At 44.0% G+C, this 13,443-nt stretch overlaps 1 protein-coding gene and 1 pseudogene across 1 annotated transcript in view; both read left to right on the top strand.

Moving 5' to 3' along the window:
• Positions 1–13,443, top strand: part of ATP8B1 (ATPase phospholipid transporting 8B1) — a 107,335-nt gene that overhangs the window by 80,279 nt on the left and 13,613 nt on the right. The window contains exons 15-20 of the mRNA XM_045849807.1: positions 236–392; positions 5,621–5,809; positions 7,727–7,839; positions 9,691–9,855; positions 10,806–10,917; positions 11,746–11,821. Coding sequence (XP_045705763.1) covers positions 236–392; positions 5,621–5,809; positions 7,727–7,839; positions 9,691–9,855; positions 10,806–10,917; positions 11,746–11,821 — 812 coding nt within the window. The remainder of the gene's footprint in view (positions 1–235; positions 393–5,620; positions 5,810–7,726; positions 7,840–9,690; positions 9,856–10,805; positions 10,918–11,745; positions 11,822–13,443) is intronic.
• LOC123826491 lies at positions 4,895–5,022 on the top strand (annotated as a pseudogene).

The following is a 13,443-nucleotide window of genomic DNA, read 5'->3' as shown; positions in this document are numbered from 1 at the left end:
CAATGAAGGTCATTCCCATGTTGCAGCGGTTAGGATTTCAACATATCTTTTGTGGAGACATCGTTCCAGCCCACAACAAGATATCTAAAAGACAGATACGAGCCTCTCGACCTTAAGAATGTGTTAAAATCCTGCCGTGATTTAGCACAAAACTTAGCTTCAGAGATAAGTTCGTATCATTGGTTAAGCTCAGATTCTTTTTTAATCACATTTTCTTTATTGCTTCTTCTGTTAGGAAGTTGATTTTAGCTGGAATATATATGCTGATGGGAAATTTGCATTTTACGACCATTACCTCATCGAGCAGATCCAGTCGGGGAAGGAGCCAGAGGTACGGCAGTTCTTCTTCCTGCTCGCCATCTGCCACACGGTCATGGTGGACAGAATCGATGGTGAGTGTTTCTCTCGCTCCTCACACATCAAAGACCAGTCTCTTAGTTTATAAGTAACTCATGCTTTGGGGACTCAAATGCATATAAAGTACAGTAATACGTGTGACAGGTATGTCTCACCGATGCCCAAGCAATGAATACCCGTGGGCACCTACTACCAGGATGGTGGATTGAGTAGCAAAGCATGGCACAAGGTCCTGACCTCTGAGAACCTGCCTCTCCTCCACAGCTCCAGATAGATTTATCACGTTGTAAGTGAAATCTTATCACCGAAAGAAATGGTGGACTCTTGAGTTACGATGGGAGAATCAAAATCCTCCCCACTGTATTATTACTTACATGGTGCATTGAAAATGAAGTGTCAAACCTTATCTGGGCTGGAGGTGGACTTGAACCTTGGATGGTCTCTTCCACAGATAAGTTCAGAGATGAACTTCCTTTTGTAGATCCAGATATGTTTAGGGTTTGAAATATAATACCAGCCAAAGTCAAGGCCTCCTTAAGGTGCCGGTTTTTTCATTTGAAAGAGTATAATTAATGTGCATTTGTTTTGTTTTAAGATTTTATTTATTTATTTTTGGAGAGGGAAGGGAGGGGGGAGAAAGAGAGAGAGAGAGACATCAGTGTGTGGTTGCTGGGGGTCATGGCCTGCAACCCAGGCATGTACCCTGACTGGGAATCGAACCTGCGACTCTTTGGTTCGTAGCCCGAGCTCAATCCACTGAGCTACGCCAGCCAGGGCTTAATGTGCATTTGTATGGCAACAAGGAAATCTGACTTATAGGCCCTTTTACAGAATTCTTTTCTATTTTTTTACTTTTATTTTCTCTAGTATTTTACTTTCCTGTGATGATTATGTGCTACTATTGTAGTAACAAAAGAATAAAAGTATCCTGTGTTCCCCCAAAGTATTTCATTTAATCTGATGCCAGTTTTGGGTTTTATGCAGTGGATGGAAGAAGCAACAGCTTTTTGGTCTACATTAAGAATTCAAATGTACACTTAAAGATATTTACATAAAAATTGTTGCAAATATCATTATAAAAACAGTAAAAATGTCACTAAGAGTCTAAGCACAATTTCTTAACACTTGTTTATATTTACATTTTTAACACCAACAGTTAAAAGGCCTATTTTTATTTCATATTGGTAGGATCCATACAGAGAAAATAATTATTCCAAGTAAATGTTGAATGTAATACTCCATCTGTACATCTTTAATGGGATCTATTCTAAGAACAAAAATTACTGCAAAGAAATCTTAAAATTTTACTTACTTAAAACTTAGGTAACTTTATTGCTGATAGTAATACTGGTATTAGAATGAGTCAGGACCCACGATGTTCACTGCCAGAAAAAAAAAGAGGAGATAACAAATATAAAACTGTAACACCAAGTAGAAATTGTCAATCCTTTGTAGAATTGCTCAGTGCAGCTGGTGCCGGCTTTGTTACAGCAAGTTTGTCCAGCGCCTGTGAAAGCCAGTCGTTTTCTCATGTGTGAACATGTGATAGATTAGGCAGAAAGACATGGACATTCCAGAAGGAGCGGAAGGAACCCTACTGGCGTGTCTGTTAGGAAGCACAGTCTGCCTGCCCGTCCGTTCTCCACTTCCATCCACACAGCGTACGAAAGCGCCTTTCTGTTCTCTGATCCGAGGGTTCACAAGTAGCCGGCATTAAAACTCCAGAGAAGGAGTATGCCTGAAAAGTAAATGTGCAGAAGCTCTATGTGATATCTTTCAGCAAGTTTCAAAGGAACCCATTCTCCAAGGACGACTCTAATAGGGCAACAAAGCGAGCTGACAGTAGCATTGAACTTGGGGCAGCTTCATGGAAGGGGCTATTATTAGCAGGCGAGGTGGGGCAGATAGCAAGGGATGACAACAGGTCACGAATGACAGAAGCGCAGCTCAAAGTCTGGCTAGCCAAGCACATTTTACTCAGAGTAAGGGTCAAGTCTGATATTTTTAAGCAACTTGGTTCTCTTAGGTTTTGACTCATAGTAAAATTATTCCACTTTTCTGGTGGTGGTGACAGTGTGTGGTAGTGTCATTTTCAGAGCTAGCCAGTAACATTAACTGTGTGTTAATGTTATGCACGGTAAGGTCTCTATTTTCTCCTTCCCCCCCAGGACATTATGGGATGAGTCCTGGATTCTGCTGGAGGTGGGCCTCCCCAGTTTGGGTTCCTGTCATAACACACAGCACAGACTGGGGTCTGTCTCAGCACCAGTTTCCTCTGTGCTGCAGGAAGGGGGTTGGAGTTCAAAGTCTCTTTCCCGCTCACACTGTGCAGCTCTTGGTCCCACTATCTGCTTGGGCAGGGAGCTTTCCATCCTGAGGAATCCCTCCTCACACAGGGTGTGATAGGTGAATGCTTTAGCCACAGAGAACGAGACCAGTTGGATTTCCAGGTGCAGGAGGTTAAGGGAGGTGAGGTTGGGGTAGAACTCGGTTCCTGTGGTTGCCGGACTGAGGTCTCCACTTCCTTGCTGGCTGTCAACTGGGGCTGCCTTCTGCACCTAGATGCCTCCTTCTCTCCATCTCCAGAGCCGGCAGGGGAGAACCTCCCTTCCTTCCAACCCCTCGATGCTTCGAATCTCTCCCGCTGGGAAGAGCCCTGTCACTTTTAATGACTGACCTCATCAGGGTGGGAACACCCAGATAATCTTCCTATCAGAAAGTTAACTGATCTGATCTTAATTACACCTGCAAAATCCCTTCCCGGCAGTGCCTAGATTAGTGCTTGCTTGAATAACTGGAAGGAGGTGTGTGTAGGCAAGGGTGTGGGAACCTCGGGCCGACTTAGACTCCTGCCTCCCTCGCCTGCCAGGTGAGGGCCTGGATTAGGGTAGGCTCTTTGGGAAGGGTGAGGAAGCCCCGAGTGTGGGGGCATTTGGCAGGTGATTTGAAGGGCGTGAGATGATGGAGGGGAAAGAGTCGTCCGAAAGCAACCGGTTTCGAGCCCCGGGACTGGAAGCCTGGTAGGGCTCTTATCGACTGGAGGAAGCTGTGAAGTCGGTATGAGAAGTGGTGAGAGCATCTTTGCTATTTCCACCAGCTTCGTGGCCCACAGATTTATTCCTGGTTGCCTCTGAGCGTGCGGTAAGCAGTTTTCAGAAATGGTCTCAGAGGCTCAGTTCTCCGTCCAGGTTCCTTCCCGCAAACATAAAGTTGGAGTTTGGACCAGGTCTCTGAAGTTCCTCCCGTCCCTTAGTAATTCTGTGGTTCCATTACCAGAACAAAATGGAAGGGTTTTCTTTTCATGATAAAACTATCAGTGTTTGCTCCAGATATGACTCTTACACCTGGGAACTTTACCACCTTTTGTCATTCTGTTTCTGCCCTCAGTTGGAAATAAGTTTGTCACCCGGATGATGCAACACCGGTATCTCGCCGCCAGCTGAGCTGGATGAAGGAGGCGGGGGCGTTGCCGAGTTCTCTCTGCTGCTTGTTTAGCACTGGTTAAATATTTTGCCCTCTGGCGTGTGTGCATGTTTGTAAAAAAAAAAAAAAAAATAGCTGGATTTAGTAAGTGGCATTAATCACTCCTGCTGTGTGACTTTCTGGGCGAACAAATAGTGAGGGAGAAAACCTAAAGTATCAGCTTTAATTACTAATTGGGAGGTGATTAATACTGACTTCATTAGAGTGAGTCCTCTGTGCAGGTGTGCGAAGGAGGGGGGAGGGAGAGGTGTTTAGCTGCACCTCCAGCCCCTCACCTTGGAGAGCCCTCCCCTCCGCATGGGCTGGCGGTGGGGGAAGCTGCTCATCCACCCAGCGCTCGCATCCTGGTCCACTCACAGTGGAAAACTGAGTGTCTTTCTCTGTAAAATTCATCTGACTACAGAAATGCTCTTTTGTCTGCTTTGAGGCAGAAGAACTACAGTAGAAAAACAGGGGGTGGAGGAGGTAGAAGAGGGTAAAGGGGGGGTAAATGGTGATGGAAGGAGACTTGACTTTGGGTGGTGAACACGCAATACAACATACAGATGATGTGTTATAGCATTTCACCCCTGAAACCTATATGATTTTATTAACCAATGTCGCCCCAATACATTCAGTTTTAAAAAGGCCAAAAAATAGAGTACAAAAATAGAAAATCTTGGATAGACAAGGTTTTTTTTTATTTTTTTACTGAATTCAGCATGTATAGAGACAAGCATATATAAACTCAATGAACTTTCACACACTGAATACTCCTCTGCCCTGTTTATCCAGATTTAAAAAAACAGGACATTGTCCATCCCCTAGAAGTCCCTTTTGTGTTCCCTTCCAGTCATTGCCCCCCCAAGGGTGCCTTCTGTCCCGAGCCTGAATGGCGCGGGTTCGCGCGGCCGGTCGTGTGGTCTGTGTGCCTGGAATCGCACGGGACGCACTGGCGGGCCCGGCTGCCTTCACACAACGAGGGGGTTGGCTTCTGTTGCCGAACTGTGTTGTGACGATACGACAGTTTTCCATTGTTTAACTTTTAAAACATAAAGATGTTAAAAAGACCAGCATCGCTTCTCAGCCTTTTGGCTAAGATCAAGGGTAGTATCTGTTCTTATCAGTTTAAAAAGATTGGCAAATTGTGGGTTTTTTTTTTTAAATATGAGAATATAGCTAAGGTGAGTAAGTATACACTTTGGGGGGGAAGATAAACTAGGACAGCCCTTTTGGGAAACAAATGAGTAATATACACCAGTAGGCTTAACAGGTAAATTATTCCCCAGTGTAGTAGAAAATAACGCCAGGAAAACCTCTGTATACAATGTGATTATCAAAAACAAGAAACTTTGGAAGGAAAGTGCCTTTAATGAGGAAATAGTGACATGTTACCTTTCATCAAAATAATGTTTAGAATGACTATGGCAACATACTCAAATATAATTTATAGTGTTCAAGATGTAAATGCATATTCAGAGTGATGGGAACTACCTCAGAAATAGGCTTTTTCAAAAGGAGCGGAAGGAACTGTAACAAAATGTCAGGGGTTTTTTTTTTCTCTCTAATATAGGTGAGATCACAGGGCTATTTTTCCTATCATTGGCCAATTTTTAAAGGTCTAATTCCTATTAGCGTTTATAATTAGAAACAGAACATTAAAGTGTGAGTGTCAATGTCGGCACACTCCTTTCCAGGGGACTTTGGGACCTTGTAGCACGGCCTCTGCTGACGGGCTCCTCGGTGGGCAGCTCTGGTTGGTCTCACGCGTGTCCGCCTCCCTCCCCTCCTCCCCTGCTAGGTCAGCTCAACTACCAGGCGGCCTCTCCAGACGAGGGTGCTCTGGTGAGCGCCGCCAGGAACTTCGGCTTTGTCTTCCTGGCCCGGACCCAGAACACCATCACCATCAGCGAGATGGGCACCGAGAGGACCTACCACGTTCTCGCCATCTTAGACTTCAACAGTGACCGCAAGCGGATGTCTATCATTGGTAGGTCTCCCTCAAGAGTCTGTCTGTGAATCTCTCGTTTAGGGGCCGCCTGTCACACGTTTTCTTTAGGGCAGACACCAGGATGAAGCGGCCAAGGAACGAGCTGCTTGGCTCCTGGAAGATTTCCGCAGACTTGCTGAAGCTCGTTCTCCCCTTCGTCCTGCCGATGTCCGTTGCCCCAAAGACAATTGCAGCAGTGTATCAGAATCCTGCAAATGTCGACGTTCTGCAACGATCCAGGCAGGCAGCTGCTGGTTCTGGGGTGGCAGGTGCAATGTGCTCGGAGTGGCAGCTGGACAGCTCGCAGCTTGGCCAGTGTGCGCTTTCACCGCGTGAGCCCTGCCAGACGCCCCCGGGCTACCCTTGATGGCAGGGAAGGAAGGAGGCAGTGGGAGAGGAGATCTAAGAAGAGCAAGGGTGTGCTTATGAATCAAAACCATACGTCCGGTCCCGGCACATTGCAACAGGCCATCAGAGGGAGATGCCGATTGCTTCCTAATGTTGAACCTTTTTTTAAGTGCACAATCTGAAATAATTTCAGGCTTATAGGACAATTGCAAGAAAGATTTAAAGAACCACTATATGCGCTTCCATAGTCATTGACTATTAGCATTGGTCACCTACGTGTGCCCTGTCATTTTTTTCATATAGAGGTTCTTGTGTTCTGAACCATCTAAAAGCAAAAGGTAGACCTAATGCCTTGTCCCTTAAATACTTATGTAAATACATATATACTTATGTATATATGACAAGAATAGTCACTCATATATACACGCAGTAATCAGAATCAGAAAATGTAATAACATATTTTTATCTAATCTATGGAATGTTTTCTAATTTTACCAGAAATTTTCATCCTTCCTCACGCCGTCACCCCCCATGCCCCTTTCTCCCTTCCTCACTAACCTCCCTGCTCCTTCCTTCCCTCCTTCCTTCCTTCCTGCCCTTCTTTTGTCTGTCTTTTGTATTCAGGATCCAACCCAAGATCACATATTACACTAGGTGATTATTGCTGTGGTTTCCTTTAATCTAGAATAGTTCCCCAGCCTTTTTTTTTTTTTTTTACCTTTCATGCAGTGACATTCTTAAAAAGCCCAGGCTCATTCTTTGTAGAAAGTCCCTCAGTTTGATTTCCCTGGTGTTCCCTCACGATTGCATTCAGGTTACGCCTTGTTGGCAGGGTGAGCATACGGGTGGTGCTGCATCCTTCCCAGCATATCATATCAGAAGGCACACAATTATCAGTGGTGTCAGCGCTCAGTCCCTCAGTTAGGTGGTGTCCACAAGATGTCTCCACTATGAGACTGGATTTTTAACCAATAAAAGATACAGGTGTGACCGTCCACTGAAATCTGACTAGGCACAGGCTGCTGGATGCTTCCTCTGTGCCTAGCTCTGATCCAGGCTGATTCACATGCCAGGCATCCACCTTCGAGAACTGAAAACTAGTGAACCACGAAGCACATACTACTGTTAAATTACTGCATAGATCAAAAAAAAATCCAAAAGACATGATCACGAGGAGTCATGTTATGGTCTGAGTGTGAAAGCCAGTGAGAGTTTACAGGTAAGAGAGTCCTATTGGTTGGTGTGGACAAAGACAGTTCTATGGAAGAAATGAACTAGCTCGGGGCATGGAGCACAGTAGGGCGTCAATAAGTATTTGCTGAATGAATAAGGAAGGCTATGGAAAACTGAGTGACCAAAGGAATGTTTTCATATTTATTTCACTGGCACATTCTGTATAGATAGTGGCTTAGCCATTGTGTTGGAAACAGTTTTCTAGTTGCATTGACGATTTTAAAGTAATAGTGTATTATTAGCACAGTGATACTTCAAATTAACTTTACCAATGTAGCTTTCTCTTAAGAAACCAAAACTAACCTAACTATTTGCTTTTCCTTTCCTTGCTACCAGTAAGAACCCCAGAAGGCAGTATCAGGCTGTACTGCAAAGGTGCCGACACTGTCATTTATGAACGGCTGCATCGGATGAACCCTTCAAGACAAGAAACTCAGGATGCCCTGGATGTAAGTTTCGCTTTCACTCGGTACGCCACAGACCCCGTACTTACTTTCTGGAACTGTTTTCTCTTAAGCTCGATTGGAAGCTGTACATTCATTGTTGGTCCTTCCCTTGTCTTGGTGTAGCTGAGCGGAAAAGGCACCCAAGTAGGAATATGGCAGGTTGACTTCCTGCAAAAGGACCAGGAGCCCTTTCCCAGCATCAGCTCAACAGAAACCGCAGGCTGGGCCCAGAGGAATGGCTGGTCTCTTCTCCAGTGGCCTGGAACAAGCTATATAACCACACTGAGCTTAGTCTTAACATCCATGAGGGCCCTACGAGCTCCACCAGTGCCCCCCTGACCCCCGTATATAGCGAAGGAAAGAAAGCATTCCTGTGCGACAGGGCGGGGCAAAGCCATGGGCTGGAGAATTGAGTTGTGATCCCTTGGTTAGTGACTCAGTTTGGTCTTCATTCCTTCAGACTTGTTATCTGAGAGGACCATGTATTTAGTCCAATATTGCAATTATTCACAATGCTTCCAGAAATTTCCCTGGTCACATTGCCTGCCAGTGCTCCTGTTGTTTCGGTTCTGTGCAATGATGGCAACGGAGTGTGGAGGACATTGTCAGACCTGGTGTCCCGGTTCTGCCTCTAGCTGTGTGTCCTTGGGGGAGATGACTGATGTCTCAGATGAATCATTAATTGCTGGTGTGAAAGAAGAAGACGATAATTCCTCCCGTGGAGGGTTGTTGCAAGGGAAAGTGTCTCCCACAGTTGGCAGCACTTAGCAAGTGATTAGTAAAGGATACTTTCTTCCCTTCACTCCAAGGGCCTGGGCGAGTTTTGAAGTCACCCAGAGGTTCCTTCAGAAAGAAGCCCGATGACTGTTTGTTTACTAATTGGGCTCACATTTTAAGCTGAGATACTTTGTTGAAGAAGTTACAATGCATAATTATCTCTCATGAGGATAGGAATTGAATCAATTTAATCAAACAAGTGCAGAACCTTCCAAAGAATCTTTGAAAGCAGTCAGTTGGGTGAACCAGGTCCGCTGTCTTGGCTAGACCTAATGTGAGCATGAAGTAATGAAACATTTTCACTGGTATTTCACATATTTTAGCTTAAAGAATGTTTACTGATTCACCATGATTATATATTCTAGATATCTCCTTTTCATTAAAATACTTCATGTCAGCTTTAACAGTGGCTCGTGTATTTCAGAATCGGTTTGAGGAAATGGTGCTTCCTTGAGAGCTCATAGTTAATTGGGCTTGTAACACAGTTTGTGGGAACAGATTAAGGTTGTCAGCGCTGTGTTTAAAACATCAATACCTCCAAGGCAGCTTCTGTTGTCTGTAATTTGCTTAGTCATTAAGAGTAAAAGGGCTCTGGCTGGTGTGGCTCAGTGGTTGGGCGTCACCGCACAAACAGAAAGGTCGTGGGTTCAATTCCCGGTGAGGGCACACGCCTAGGTTGCACGTTAGGTCCCCAGTTGGGGCGTATCGATGTTTCTCTCCCTCTTTTCCTTTCTCCCTTCCCCTCTCTCTGGAATTAGTAAAGGAAAAACATTAAAAGAAATAGAGAGCAAGAGAGCAAGGTTCTCTTCACTATAGTGAATTGATTCAGAAGAAAGGTTTATGTTTCCCTTTAACTAATTTGGGAACTAGAAATACAGTCTTAGGATCCTGAAGATACTTAGAAAAACAAAGTATTTGTTTAATTTCTCTATAAAGCATATTTGTACGAATCTATCATTTTTCACCGTCTCTTTTTAAATTCTCTTGTATTATTTCAAGTAAGATTTCAAACTTGATCTTGAACTATACAAAATTGATTATTCTTTGGGTGGATGGGTTGTCTTTCAAATAAAACAGGTCTTTGCAAGTGAGACTCTGAGAACCCTGTGCCTTTGCTACAAGGAAATTGAAGAAAAAGAATTTGAAGAATGGAATAAAAAGTTTATGGCTGCCAGCGTGGCCTCATCCAACCGGGACGAAGCTCTGGATAAAGTGTATGAGGAGATCGAAAAAGACTTAATTGTGAGTTTTAACCTTCATAACCTCTCCCCTTGATATTCTAAGCAAAACTGGAAATTTTATTAAGTTTTATGACATTTTGAACTCATGCTTGAAAGATAATTCTAACTTTAGCATTTGAAACTTGTATAATAGAACGAGGTCATTTGAATTTCCTTTGTTCAGTAAGTGAAATAAAAGTTGCCATCATGGGAAACAGAAAACATTAAAAGAGGTTGTATACCTTGACTGGCATGGCTCACTTCATGGTGCTTTTTCCTGCAAAGCAAAAGGTTGCCAGTTCGATTCCCAGTCAGGGCACATGCCTGGGTTATGGGCCCAGTTCCTGGTTGGGGCACATGGGAGAGGCAACTGATCAATGTTTCTCTCCCATTCTTTCTCTCTCCCTTCCCCCATCTCTAAAAGTAAGTAAATAAAATATTTTTAAAAGGTTCTATTCTGATTATTTTTATATTACTTATAAAAATTGTAATTTTTACACAAGCCAGACTATACTTAGTACATTGTAAGAATTACTGAAATGATTTCTATTTAACAAAATCTTGAAATAAGGAAAAAAATACCATTTGTAAATTAAATTTTTTAGAGTTTAACATTTATTGCCTGTAGAGTTTAGATTCATGGAAAATGTTGAACAAATAGTAGTAACTTTTAGCAAGAACTGGCTTATGTCCACATAAAATACCACATACATAATGAAAGTGTGTTTTTATTGTCCTTGATTTTGTACTTGCATTTTTGTCTTTGCCAATTACTTTTAAGAAATAGTTTTTAGTGGTTTTGGTTTGGGGTGTGAAACACAGCAACCTTCCTGTCATGCCAGCCATCGACCCAAGTAGAAAACCGAATGGGGTACATAATTAGCCCTTGTTCTCTTTGTAGGCTAGCAACTTGTTACTATAGCACATGTGTTGCTTATTTGCTAATTCGTTTTTAAAAAATGTTCCTTGCAGCTTTTGGGAGCTACAGCTATTGAAGACAAGCTCCAGGATGGAGTCCCAGAAACCATTTCAAAACTCGCAAAAGCTGACATTAAGATCTGGGTGCTTACCGGAGACAAAAAGGGTAATTCGCTGTGCGGGGCAGCACGTGTGTTAACTCCCCAATATTCATGGTCCCTGTCTCGGTGCCCAAGGTGACCTCTCAGACCCTGCATCCTGTGCAAACACGATCCTGTCTCTGGGACGTGGACACTTCCCCTCAGGAACCCTGCTCCGTTATTCCAGCCCACCCTGACGGCGTCCTTCCCCAGGCTCTCCCAGTTAGTCCTTGTGACGGGGCTCCTGCTCGGGTCTCGCTGCCTGTGGTCAGTCGTGTCTCCAGCCAGACTCGGGTTGCTGTCCTGGCGTGCCATCCTTCTCGGCCCTGCCGTCCTCCCCAGCGCTGCCGTTTGTTGGCATAGGTTAGAATACTATAAAACACCGAGCAACTCTTCTTTTTCTTGCCCACTTTATTGCTTGAAAATTATAATTAAAATTTTATGCCCAAGGGAATATTTAAATTTTAAATTGAGCTCAACAAAGAGTTGGATGGTGTTTATTGCATTTTATTCCACAAGTGCCCCGCTGGGAACCAGATAATTTCTCTTGCCCTGACATTGTCAACAGGCTCCACACTCTGATAAGCTAAGGGAAGCACAGCCCTGGTCTGAAAGAAATACCAATGGGTGGTGGTGGATAAAGGGTAAAAAATCTCCTGTAGGAGACCCCTGTGAAGGTTGATGGAAATGGTATCTTCCCCACCCCACCCATTACAGAATGATTAAACCACGTGAACTGAATGTGTTTAAAATGTCAATGCACGCTGATTTATTAAATAATCAGTTAATGTAGTTGATAGCCCATTAAGTTCATCAGTGGGAATGACATTTGACTTCATTTTTTCCTCTTACAGAAACTGCTGAAAATATAGGCTTTGCTTGTGAACTCCTTACTGAAGACACCACTATCTGCTACGGGGAAGATATAAAGTAAGTAAAAGCCCTACAGGATGGCCATACCTAGGGTCTTGTTTTTATAAATGCAAGACTAGGTGTGGAAGACACAGCAGGTACAGACAAATAGGAGCTAGATTGTCACTTAAGACAGTTTCCTCACGTTTACGTGACGCAGGAGAACAACAGGCAGCGCTGGGCAACCACGGTTGACCATGTTACGTTGCAGGGAAACTTGGGGCCTTTAGTTGCCCTGCCAGGGCCAGCTTTCTCTGCTGATACAGGATGTGGGCCTGTGACATCGCTCACAAATTAATATGAATTATATCCCTATATCGTCTTTTCTAGGAATGTTACCTTTTCAAGGGAAAATAGAAGAAAAACCCCACAGTCTTGCCCGGAGGGAAATGTTTGGGTGGGTTACACATGTCATCTTATCTAGATGAGCAGGCCTGATACTCCAGTGCTGAAGTATCTCGTTAGCCCTAAGTCAGAGTTGCAGCAGACTTGTCTTGATCCCTCCTTATTTTCAACTAGAAAATAAAAATTGAGTTAATGTGGGAAATGGATAGTAGATACCTAACCCTCTGGGGCAGTGTTACCAGCCATGGGACATTTGGCAATGTCCAGAGTTGTCCTTGGTTGTCACTCGGGGAGGAGAGGTGCTACTGACTTCTGGAGGGCGGAGGCCAAGGACTCTGCTTAGTGTCCCACGGTCCAAAGGACAGATGCACTCAACAAAGAATTTTCTGGCCTAAGACTTCAATAGTGTCGAGGCTGAGAAGCCTGTCCTTGAAAGTGAAAAATCATGGCTCGGTGTGAGGGACCAGGACAGCCCTGGGCTGAGAGGAGACCTCAGTCTCCCTTCCAGTTTTCCCATCAATTTGCTGCAGACGAATCACATCATCTCTGTTGGGCTTTGTTTCCCTATTTGTAACAAGAAGGGACTGTATTTTTACAGGCCTTTCCACTCCAGAAGCCTGTGACCCATTCTGCTACCACGTACATGTTACATGTGGTCTTCTCAATAATGTGTTCATAAAAATCACTGGGCATTCCTCAAAACCAGACTTTACAAGGAAATAGGTTTATTCCTACTGAACAGTAGCCCCTGTTTATAATGGGAGCGTTCACCTCAGTGCATTACAGTTCAAATTAAGATTGCCTTCCTTACCTTGCTCCGGCACGTTTTCAATTGCATCCTCCTTGCACTGTTTTTGGCAAATAATGAAGCACCAAGAACATGGTGCCCCCATCATGGAAAAATTAAGACACAGTAAGATTGTGTGTCACCCCTTAAAAAATTGACAAAGGACGTGAATGGACATTTCTCCAAAGAGGATATAGGAATGGCCAACAAGCATATGACATGATGCTCAACATCCCTAATCATTAGGGAAATACACATTACGACCACAATAAGATATCACCTCACACCCATCAGGATGACTACTCTCAAAACAAGCAAACAAACAAACAAACAAACAAACAAAAACCCTCAATATAACAAGTATGGGCCAGGACACGGAGCGGCTGGGACTCGCGTTCACCGCTGGCAGGAATGTGAACTGGCAGTCACTGCGGGAAACACTGACGTGTTTCATCACAAGAAATTAACGTGACCCAGCAGTCCCACTTCTGGGTCTAATCCCAAAGAT

This window comes from Phyllostomus hastatus, unplaced genomic scaffold (genome assembly GCF_019186645.2).
Source record: "Phyllostomus hastatus isolate PE091 unplaced genomic scaffold, TTU_PhHast_1.1 phas_contig_80, whole genome shotgun sequence".
NCBI lineage: Eukaryota > Metazoa > Chordata > Mammalia > Chiroptera > Phyllostomidae > Phyllostomus > Phyllostomus hastatus.
This window is presented reverse-complemented; position numbering and strand designations above follow the sequence as displayed.